This window comes from Copadichromis virginalis, linkage group LG13, assembly GCF_057382275.1.
Source record: "Copadichromis virginalis isolate Kocher_CV1m ecotype Utaka linkage group LG13, C_Virginalis_male_GT1.1, whole genome shotgun sequence".
NCBI lineage: Eukaryota > Metazoa > Chordata > Actinopteri > Cichliformes > Cichlidae > Copadichromis > Copadichromis virginalis.
In genome coordinates this window covers 17318918-17329487 of record NC_140630.1, presented here as the reverse complement: position 1 = coordinate 17329487, position 10570 = coordinate 17318918, and the positions used below count along the sequence as shown (strand labels likewise).

Below are 10570 nucleotides of genomic sequence, written 5' to 3'. Positions count from 1 at the left end.
AGGCCTCCCTGCTGTTAAACTTACGCTGCCACCATAAGAGCGCGAAAAGACAATTAAAATCACGATTTACGAGATCTGCAAAAATATTTATATTCAGTAAACAAAAGCAGAGGAATAAATAACATTTGATTCCCTAGAAAAAAGCTAGATAAATATAACTGTTTATTTCTTTTAGACAGAACAGTCAGACCATAGCTGTCTGCAGCAGTTTGCTCAGCCTTGGATGCAGAAACCAAACAAATGTTTTGTGGACAAATCACAGCTGACATGAAGTTTGACATCCTGATCTGTTTCAGTCTGGCTTTAACAACATCATCTATGTGGTGCATCAGCTTACCAGAACAGTTTGCATGTCATTTGATTTGGACTCTGTCTGGCACATGAGCATTTCCTTAACAAACATCTTTCCTCCACCCTATACTATTCAGTTTGGGTTTTTTTACTATTTAGAGTGAATAGATAAAGAATGGTGTCAGAGCCTGTTGTAAGAGAGAAAGACAAAAACAATCTCTTCCATCCATTAAGTTTCTCCATAAGATATTGTGTAAAATGACAAATACAGTATATTAATTATGTATTTTTTGAATTATAAATTTGTGCAGTTAATAAAAATTCCACTACTTGAAATATGTGTGTAATGGTTTAAAAGAAAGATTCCTCAGTTTAATCCTGGGAAGGAGGCACAAATTCTTTTGTGGTTGCATCAGGATGGGCATGTGGTGTAAAAGATGGTCATTAGAGTTTACAAGAATTGATTTCATACTGTGCAGTTCAAAGAAAGGTTCCAGTCTTTCATATAGAACAAGTGAATCAGTCATTTGGGAAACAGCTAAAGGGTTATGATGCTGTTACAACCTTTGAGACAACAGCATAAAAAAGTCAGAAATGCAGTGAAACACCAGGTGGACAACTCAGGAGGATAAGAAATAAGTTGGTCAAACAATATGCAAAAGCTTTTGGCAGTATTTGAGCCAAAAGCACAGACAGACAGACAGACAGACAGACAGACAGACAGACAGATAGATGACAGATAGATAGATAGATAGATAGATAGATAGATAGATAGATAGATAGATAGATAGATAGATAGATAGATAGATAGATAGATAGATAGATAGATAGATAGATAGATAGATAGATAGATAGATAGATAGATAGATAGATAGATAGATAGCCCTCAATAACCTTTTGGAAACACTGCTTTTGACACTAATGCAGAATCCTGTAGGTGTTGCATTCACACTCTTTGTCTTATATGTGACGTGTACGGTATGTTGTACATCAAAAGCCACCAGACATACATGCTTTGCACTATTTCAGGAATGTCAAACTTAATGTCCGGTGTCCAAATTTGGCCTGGCAAAGACTCTAATCTGGCCCACTGGAAGGCTTTAAAAATGTTGTAAAATTTTGTAAAAATAATCAAGCTTTATAGCCTAATGAAAAAGACCTCCACCACAGCCATTCATACTACAGTAAAGTAATGAACAAATATATGAACAATTAAGGAACTGACAAAATCCCTGTTTTTTCACTACTATAGAAAAAAAACATGTTCTGTTTTATATTTACTAGACAATCTGAACAACAAGCTACTAGAACGTTTTCTGTAATTTTGTACATTTATTTCTTCTAATTTCTTACCATGTCATGCTGACAGATTCATTTAATACAGCAGCATTTCTTAGTCATGTAGGAAAATAAGACATATGGTTGAAATTGCACTTCTTTTTCTTATATTAAGATATCTCAAATGTGTATTTAGACTTCTTTACACAGAGAGAAAGAAGAGTTTCACTGGTGTGGCCCACTAAAGGTGAAAGTGGGCTGTATGTGGCCCCGCAATGTAACATGAGTTTGACATCCCTGCTCTATTTGACATGATTATGGATGTATTCCCAGTGTTCACCCACTGGTGGGTCTTTTTCTCACTGGAAACACAACTGAGCCACAGCAGCGTTTGCGCCAGCTGTTCTTGAACTGGCAGACCGAGTAGAGGATGGGATTGAGCGCTGAATTTGCCAGAGTGAACGTCACCACCCGGAAGAACATGGTGGAAGAGACATATATGTGACCCTGTATGTTGTGGGCCAGTATGACGAAGAAGATAATGAAAATAGGGCTCCACATGACTAAGAAGGAAAGCATCAAGACCAGCATAGTACGGAACAGCTTCATATCCTGGCAGGAGATGTAGTAGTGAGGAGAGTCTCCATTGGGTTGCTGACGGTCTCTGGGTCGGAGCCTTAACCTGCAATTTTTAGCAATCTGGAACAGAAATACAATATTTGATACAATGCAAACACCTGTGGTTACAGAGACATGATGAAACCATTTACACACCCTGATTGAGCTGTATATGGATTTACACATGAAGCATGGAAACAGTTTTATTTGTCTCATCCATAAAGTCTACTGAGCGCTAAAATCGATTTGCAGCTGGTCACCATGTTCTTCTGTTCTCTGTGTCACACTCATGGATACATTGGCATAACTGGTTGCCCAGTTTAGTGTTAACAGTTGATAGCGGAGAGCACTGAACGTACACACAAAGGTAATAATTAGTAAGCGCACATTTTTCCCCCCACGGGGACAGAGAAATGTCTAAGAAATCAGGATATCCATGCATTAATTCAAGGAAGAATGCTTATTTAATTAATAATATAAGTATAATGACAGCTGGAAAAAGAAACTGAAGTGGCCAAAAACATTTTTCGTTTAAAAATTAAGTTAACTCATGTATATTTCTGTCTTCATGTAAGAAACTTGTAAATTGAGAAAACGGTAAATTCAGAGCTGGATTTTTACAATTTGTGTTAGAAGCATAAAAACAGACAACAGCTGATCTGTCCTTCTCCTCGCTGCCTGCCATCTTTAGCAAAGACAGCATTAACCCACCTGCAATATTTTGCTATAACTAACCAGAATGATGAGTCCTGGGAGAAGGAAGCTCAGGGCAGTGAAGACTACGTTCCACACAATCTCCCCTGCTGGGTCAGGCCACTTGAGAGTACAGATGTGACCGTGTTCCTGCGGAGATAATAACAAACATAGGCATAGCTCTATTGTAGAAATATTTCCTCTTTTTTAAATTCATCCATACCAGCTTTGGGAAATCCACTTCCATCACAGTGAAGAACAGACTGAGGGGGAGGGAGGTGAGTGCAGAGAAAGCCCAGATGAAGACGAGGGTCACAGTCACCATCCTGGGAGCCAGACTTGGCACAGTCTGCAGCCAGAGAATTGCCTGGACTCTCTCCACACTGATCGTGGCCAAGGTTGTGATGGTGACACAGCCACTCATACAGATGACATAGAGCAATGTGTGGCAGGCTGCATACCCCAGCTCCCAGGACACGGTCCAACGCACTGTCACAATCAGCGGGATCATGCTGACGAACAGCAGATCAGCCACGAACAAGTTGAGCGTCAGGATGGTCTTATTGGCAAGCAGCCTGCGTCCACAGGTTACCAGGACTGCAGCTCCTGCATTTGCAGCTACAGAGACCAGAAAGACTGCACTGATAGCTGCGGTTTCCATTATAGTGGTAGCAACCTGATTTGAGTGGTGCAGCTCAAAGAAAGAAAAAAAAGTCAAGTTTCTCAAGTGAAGGGAATGAATGTGAAGGTCTGTATCCATGCAGGCTGAAAAGGTACTAAATGTGAAATGCACACACTGCTCACTCCTGCAGACAAACAGAAAAATGAATGTTGACAGATGCTGATAAGAAGTAAAAGGGAGGAGAAAGGGTGGAGACTAGACTTTCTGATGCTGTTTGCTCTGCAATGCTTAAAAGGAAGTCTTTGCATTTTCACTTTAAGTGATGACGTGATGATGTGCTTACTCACATTTGGACATAAAAACATGAATTTGGTTTGTTGTTTACCTAATAAATAACATATCGTTTTTAGCTTTAAACTATTTTTTGATAAATTTCTAAAATATGTGTTTTCTTGTTTTTAATGACAAGTAGTCTGAGAAATTTGTTAAGTGCTGCACTTTGGAAATATTTCTAAATTGATTTTATTTTGCTCTTTTCACTGCCTTCTGTTTTAAGCACATAGTTTACATGTAATAAAATGTGCTATAGAAATAAACCTACCACTGCCGTTTGCTAAAACACTTCCTGCTAAAAAGCAACAACACTCAAAACATCAAATAGTTGCTTGTATATTTGTATATATCAGTTGAAACCAAAAATAATTTGAGTGCATCAAAAAAAGATCAATATCAGTAGATTTATTACATGGAGCACAGTCTCGACAGAGTATTTAAACCAAACTTCAAACAATTTTCCAACTAATAGTGTTTATTTTGTACACAAACATGCAAGGTGTTATTCCTCTGCAATCCCTCCGCATCCAGCACAGCTGGTGTGCTAGTCCAGTCCAGATAATACAAGGCCAGTTTAGAGAAACAATCTGTAAATACTATAGAATGAAGACAAGATGTAGCCCTTTACATAGTGCATTTATTGCTAATTACAGATTTCAAGCAGCTGCAACAGTATGCTGCCAAGAGCTGTAAGCAGCTGCAGCTGCCTGGCTGTGCTGGATGAAGCAGAGATTGCTCCAAACTCAGTTACATTTCTGGGGAAATCTTTGCTGTTATGTTTAATCAAAGCTTTGAGGATTCGTTTCAAACACAGCTTAAGCAACTTGTCACATTAATTTATCAAAATAACTTTAATTTAACAACCAATCCATCTTAAAGAAGATCCATCATTAAAGAGCTTCCAGGCTCAGCTCAGTTTAGACAGATTTCTAGATGGTTCATCAGTTCTCGGTGGTGACTGACTGGATACTCGGCCTGGCAGACGGGACACTCCAGGAAGCTTTCATTCATCAAGTTGCTGTGAGGCGAGGACGTCAGGCTGGGTCTGGAGAACTGGGACAGGGGAGGGTTCGTTTCCCCTGAGCTCTGATCCGGCTTCTCTCTCTAACATAAACAACAACATCCATCAGTTACACTTTAGTCCTGGGATTAAAAAAACTAACAAAAAAAAAAGAAAACTGCTAAATTTATTCCAAAGTAAATCTTAAAGCTACACTATTTTTTACAATAACAGAGTAGGCTGAGTATGAAAGGTGCTGCTTTTTACTTGATTTTACAACTTGAATTCGTTTTGAATGTTTGCTTTAACTGTGGTTCGTGCAGAAAATTATCAATGGAAGAAATTACAGCAGCAGACACGCAAAGTGAGGAAACATCTGGTGTGCTCAGGTGAACAAAAGGCAGTAAGTACTGAATATTCAGTGACCAGGCAAATAAAAACACAGCTCCAAATGAAAATTAATGTTGCCTGCAACACTGAATTTGTTAAAAAAGGAAAACAAAATACTGGCAGCTGCTAGAGCTACCCCTCAGCCTCCTAGTAGACAAACCTATGGTATCAATTTGAAACTCCTAGGTCATTTCCTTCTTAAGTTATTACAAGATTTTAAGAAAACTTGACCTCTGATCTTGAGGTCGAGATTACAAAATCCTGTGTTGCCTTGTTCATGAGTTATCATGTTCAGAAACGTTGACGTCCACACCATGATGGGGTGGGCACTCTTTATCCTTTAAAGGCTGAGGGGTAAAAACTCTATTAATGCAGCTTTAAGTTTGATCACAGATCAATCTTATCATCCTCTGATTAGATACTGACGCCAACCTTTAACTGCTTTGCCACATGGCCTTTTCCTTTTTGCAATGCCTTCAGAACTTTGACCATTTGCTTCTTTAAATAAGAGCAATTCTGCCTCTCATCCTCAAGGTCTTGTGAAGAAATCTGGATCTAAAATGTAAAAAATTGTCACTGCGATGAACTGAATGAATAACACTATAATAAAAGAGATAATGTGTGGCTGTAGAAGGCAGGCACAGACAAAACAGAGCACACTGTGTTTGCATACTGCAACCTTTTTATCTCCAAAAGACTTATTAAAAAACACAAACTGGCCATCCTCTGTGCATTGTCATTAATCTGCGCCATCATTAACAATGGGTAAATCAGCAACACGAAACTGCGAAAACTAACAGAAAGTAAATGTGCCTGTCATACCTGTCGCTCTAGGTCTGCAATCTTTTCCTGGTCTGCATGGTGACGATTTAACATAAACCTCTGAAAGAGATTCGCCTGATTGGAGAGTAATTTTTCTGTGATTTCATTGGCTCTTTCTTCCCTCATGTGAGCACATTAAGATTTTTACTTTTTACCTGCAGCTCAGAGTTTCCCGACCTTCTTCTCTCATCATCCAGCACGCCCTGGAGGACTTCTCTCACATCTCTCTGTTGTTGCTCTTCATCCTCAGGGCAATTCTGCACTTCCTGTGTGCTTCTGCTCAACCTTTCAGCTTGCAGCTGCTGTTTGAGCTCCTCCACTTCCCTTTCTCTTTCCTTGCACCTACAGATCATTTTTGCCTGTCAAATAGCTAACCACCAACTTAAATGGAAACATATAATCATTACAGCCATTCTCAAACTTCAGACTGCTAACCATTTTAAAGTATAAAGATAACCTGTCTGCTTTTGTTTTTGGTATCAAAAAAAGGCAGAAAAGAAAATTAAGAATTCCGTTTTAAATCACGTAGTTCTTAAAGTTAATCCATTTTTAATGGATTATTTAATTGGAATTATAAAATAAGCAAAACTACTGGCAATTATAAAATATATTTTCAAATATATTTCAATGTAAAAAGTAACTCCTGGTAGCCCACCTGCAATACAGGTACAGTCCACCAGAGGGCTGCAGTCCACACTTTGTCTATTACTGATCTATTTTTTATGCCTTGATTTTTCAAACATACCAATTTTGGGTGATCATCAGATTTTGGTGGGTCACTTCAACTCGTTCCCTCAGTACCTCCAGTTCATCCTTGGCTTTCTGGAGGAGTCTTTCATAATGCTCCTGCATCTGGCTTATTTTCTCTTTCTCTACAATAAGAAAAAGAAATCAAAAATTAAAAGCAGAAGTGGGAAACAAAAGCATGTCTACTCAGATGTGTGCCATGTGGCATTAAAAAAAGATAAATGAAGCACATGAGGACACATTCTGTTACAGTGGGCTACTATTGGACAATCTTGATATTTTAAAAACTTGTTGTGACAGACTGCTGCCCCTTGTCGCCCCAGTGGTGAGTGTCCACTGCCCACTATCCTCTTGGCTCACCGTCTGAATGGTCCTCATTGTGCTGCTGTGAACGGGCCTGATTGGCTTCATTCAGCTGCTTCTCCAGCCATAACATTCTGGCCAGAATCGCCCTCACATAGGCCTCTCTCTGCTGGTCATACTCCAGCCACTGCTTGTTTTTTTCCAAGGCCTCAGGGCATTGAATGAAATAATGAGAAGCACATAAAAGAAAAGACAGAAACAGATCTTTGCCAGAAAGATGTCTCCAAACCACAAACACTTAGTACGACATGTATACTGTAGCCTGACTTGTAAGTAAAAACGGACTAAAAGAAGATTAAGGGGAAGGATAGGAGTGGATAGAAAAACACAGGGGGCATTTCCCAGCTGTGCCAAGAAAACACTTACATCTCTGAGATGAATTTGGACCTCTGCCACAGCTTCATTACTCGTGGAAACCTGTTCATCAGCTGTGGAGTCCTACCAGAGAGACCAGAAAGACACAAAACAATACTGCACATTTGAAAATGAGCAATTCATATTAACAGTCTCTTAGTTGCTACGATAAAAAACAAAAGCTAGCTGGCAGGCAGAACAGTTCAAAAAAGATCCATAACATCTCTATGATGACTATCATGGCTCTCAGTATCCTAATGGTAGTGAGACTGAAAAATACCTGCTGCTATCTAGTGGTATAACTGGGGCAAGAGGGGCTTAATTAGCTAAACAGATGCTGGAAAGTCTAAGAGTAATGTGAGCAGTGTGAAGGAAATAATCACATTCACATGACTGCATCTGAAGCAGGACAGCTGCAAATTTAACAAGCAATTAAAAATGCTCCACACAACATCGAGACCTTTTCTTGTTTGCTAGATTATAACAGAGAGACTGACAAACATTCATGCTAGAATCGCCAATCAAGGCCCAGCTACTGGATTCAAATCCAGGACCTTCTTAGTCTAAGGTGATGGTACTAACCATTCTGCTTCCACTATTTTCAGACAGCTTTCTTCCACCAGTAAACCAGTGCAGAAAAATGTTGCTCCCATTGCACCTACAGTGGACACGTCTGTCCACAACAGTCACCAGCTAGTGGCATGCAGTGGAACTATCTCAATGACACACTGGTCTATAAACAACACTCCACTGAGCCAGAATTCCTACTCGAAGGACTCTCTATAGGAAGCTGGCCAGTATGACCCACTAAGCTTCATCCTGTTGACCAGTTGGGCAAACATTGGGCAAAACTGTTTTAGGCCCCCTGGATGATACCAAGGTGCTTAGAAGATGATTTGATGTTGTTGGCGAGAGGGACAATTTAGTGACAGACATCCAAACACAAGATACTCAGTTTTGTCAGGATAAAGGAGGAGGACATTTGAAGATTTATTTATTAATGGTAGTAAAGCATTCATAGAGGTAGGAGAAGCTGTTGAGCATCCAGACTGCTAAACTAAAGGTCTGAGATAAAACTTACTCAGCTAATACAACTTCCCAAATACAAAGCTTCAGAGAAAGAGACAGACACTGATGCCTGCCTTTCCAAATGAATACAAAAGTCATGACTGACATTTAAGGGGAGCTGTGTTGGAAAACTCAGCAGTGACCCCTTGTGGGAAAGGAATTATTTGCATTGACATCACTGGCTGTCCCCTGTAGTAGCAGGGCAAAAAACCTGGCAAGCAATTAAGCATGCCTAACATGCTCCAGACCTTTTTCTGTGCTTTAACCAGACAATGCTATATGGTCTATAGATTTGAAGAGAAAGATGTACTGGGTTAAACAGAACTGTTTGTTTTTACTGCTTCCGACATTATAATCTCTAATTTGAAAATCTGCTATACCTGCTTCCCTGTAACTTTTTTCTCGACATACTGACACCTTGTTGAGATGACCTCAAGCTTCTCCTCGATTTCCTCAATCTCTCTGGAGTAACGGGATATGCTACTCACTGCATCCACTGGTCTCTTTTCTTTTTCACACAGCTGCTCAGAGGGTGAAGCAGTTTTCTCATGTTTCATCCTAAATTCCCGGGTACACTCGAGCCTGATGGCTTCAAGAGAGAGGAATCTCTGCATGGAGACACAACAAAACATCTTTTAAATATTGGCAGGATGTATTGATACAAAAAAATTGTAAAAATAATTAGACTTAGCAGTGTGAGCATGATTACCTCTACAAGCTTATTATGCTGCGACTGCTGATGGGTCAGTTCAGCCAGGGTCCTTTTCAGGTAGGCATTCTCTTTCCTGAGGCTGCTGACAACCATGGCAAGCTCTGAGTTGAGCTTTTTCTTGAGAGAGCGCTTGTATTTAGATGCTGCCATCCCTGTTACCTGCTCACAAGTATCACAGGAGCAATGCATCTTAGAACATAACATATGAAACATCAACAATACGAGCAGGATTACATTACCTAATATTCACGAGCAAAGACAACTTCACCAAAGTTTGATTTCTGAGCAGTAATTTTATAATTAGTTTGTAATGTATTGCATTGCAGCTAGTTGCTTTTGACTTTGAAACCTAGTGTATTTTTAAATATATATACATATTTTTTTTTCTTATTCTTTATTTTATTTAAAGGTGTCTCTAAATTTATTAGCAACGCACCTACATCCCACTACATGTAAGACAAATTGAATTAAATAAATCTGGCATCAGCAAAGTGCTACCCCCCCCACACACACACGTTAAAATATATTTTTGTGTCTATCGCTAGTTAACAAGCTAACAGTTAACATGCTAACAAAATCGCTCATACTTAAGAGTTAAACTGGATACCGAATATTGGTCTCTCATATCTATAAAATAACATTAATGATGTAAAAAACCGCTTATAACCGCCATAATCTATAAGGTTTTTGCTAGACAGAATTAAAGCTACTTTAGCTAGCTAGCCAACGTTAAATAGCTAGTGTTACCATTTAGCTAACGTTATTATAACAGTATTGAAATATGACTGCTCATTTTAAAATAAATCTTACTTTCTTAAGGTATTGTTTTACCAAATCTGCTGCAACACCTACTGGGTTTATATTTTGTTACCTAAAGATGGTGTTGACTGTCAAATTGTGAAGTTGGATGATTATGGCAACCTTTCTTCATCGCCCACTAGCGTGAAAACGGACAAGAGGAGGAGCTCAGCGGATAAAACTGGTGTTAAATAATAACAATATTGCCTTTCTATATGAATGTTTTTGCAGCTTATTAACTTTTAGATTTAACATAAAAGTGTGTGGCTTTATTTAATAGAAGAAACGTTACTTTAAGCAAGTATTTTTAAAAAATTGACTGCAGGGGAAGATGGCAGTACTTAGGCATCACCACAGAGTGGCGCTGCAGCACAGGATGAGGGTCTCTTTTTGGTGCTCCGTACAGTAAAGCCGCTTCAGGCTGCTGGTGGCTGCTGTGACTCATAAGGTGATTGGTATCCGCCCCTCTCCTCCTCTGCTT

General features: G+C 39.3%; 2 protein-coding genes across 12 annotated transcripts; both read right to left on the bottom strand.

Annotated features, from left to right (window-relative positions):
• Window positions 1-1631: 1631 nt before the first annotated feature.
• On the bottom strand, window positions 1632-3640 carry LOC146695465 (free fatty acid receptor 4-like). The gene is made up of 3 exons (XM_085476723.1): window positions 3104-3640; window positions 2899-3030; window positions 1632-2268 (listed from the first exon to the last, which is right to left on the bottom strand). The coding sequence occupies exons 1-3, from the start codon at window positions 3638-3640 to the stop codon at window positions 1906-1908; spliced, it is 1032 nt and encodes a 343-aa protein (XP_085332849.1). The 3' UTR covers window positions 1632-1905.
• A 585-nt stretch (window positions 3641-4225) lies between these two features.
• LOC146695464 (centrosomal protein of 55 kDa-like) lies at window positions 4226-10496 on the bottom strand. 11 transcript variants are annotated; one of them, XM_085477640.1, is made up of 11 exons: window positions 10431-10496; window positions 10163-10228; window positions 9289-9450; window positions 8960-9187; window positions 7524-7595; window positions 7155-7305; window positions 6793-6919; window positions 6203-6389; window positions 6048-6122; window positions 5658-5780; window positions 4226-4939 (listed from the first exon to the last, which is right to left on the bottom strand). In XM_085477640.1, exons 3-11 carry the CDS (start codon window positions 9439-9441, stop codon window positions 4748-4750), a joined length of 1308 nt encoding a protein of 435 aa, XP_085333766.1. In that variant the 5' UTR covers window positions 9442-9450; window positions 10163-10228; window positions 10431-10496; the 3' UTR covers window positions 4226-4747. The 11 variants fall into 11 exon arrangements, with proteins under 11 accessions (XP_085333766.1, XP_085333769.1, XP_085333771.1 ...); XM_085477643.1 differs by lacking the exon at window positions 10163-10228 and having other exon boundaries at window positions 10431-10490; XM_085477645.1 differs by lacking the exon at window positions 10431-10496 and having other exon boundaries at window positions 6048-6107; window positions 10163-10240.
• Window positions 10497-10570: the final 74 nt, after the last annotated feature.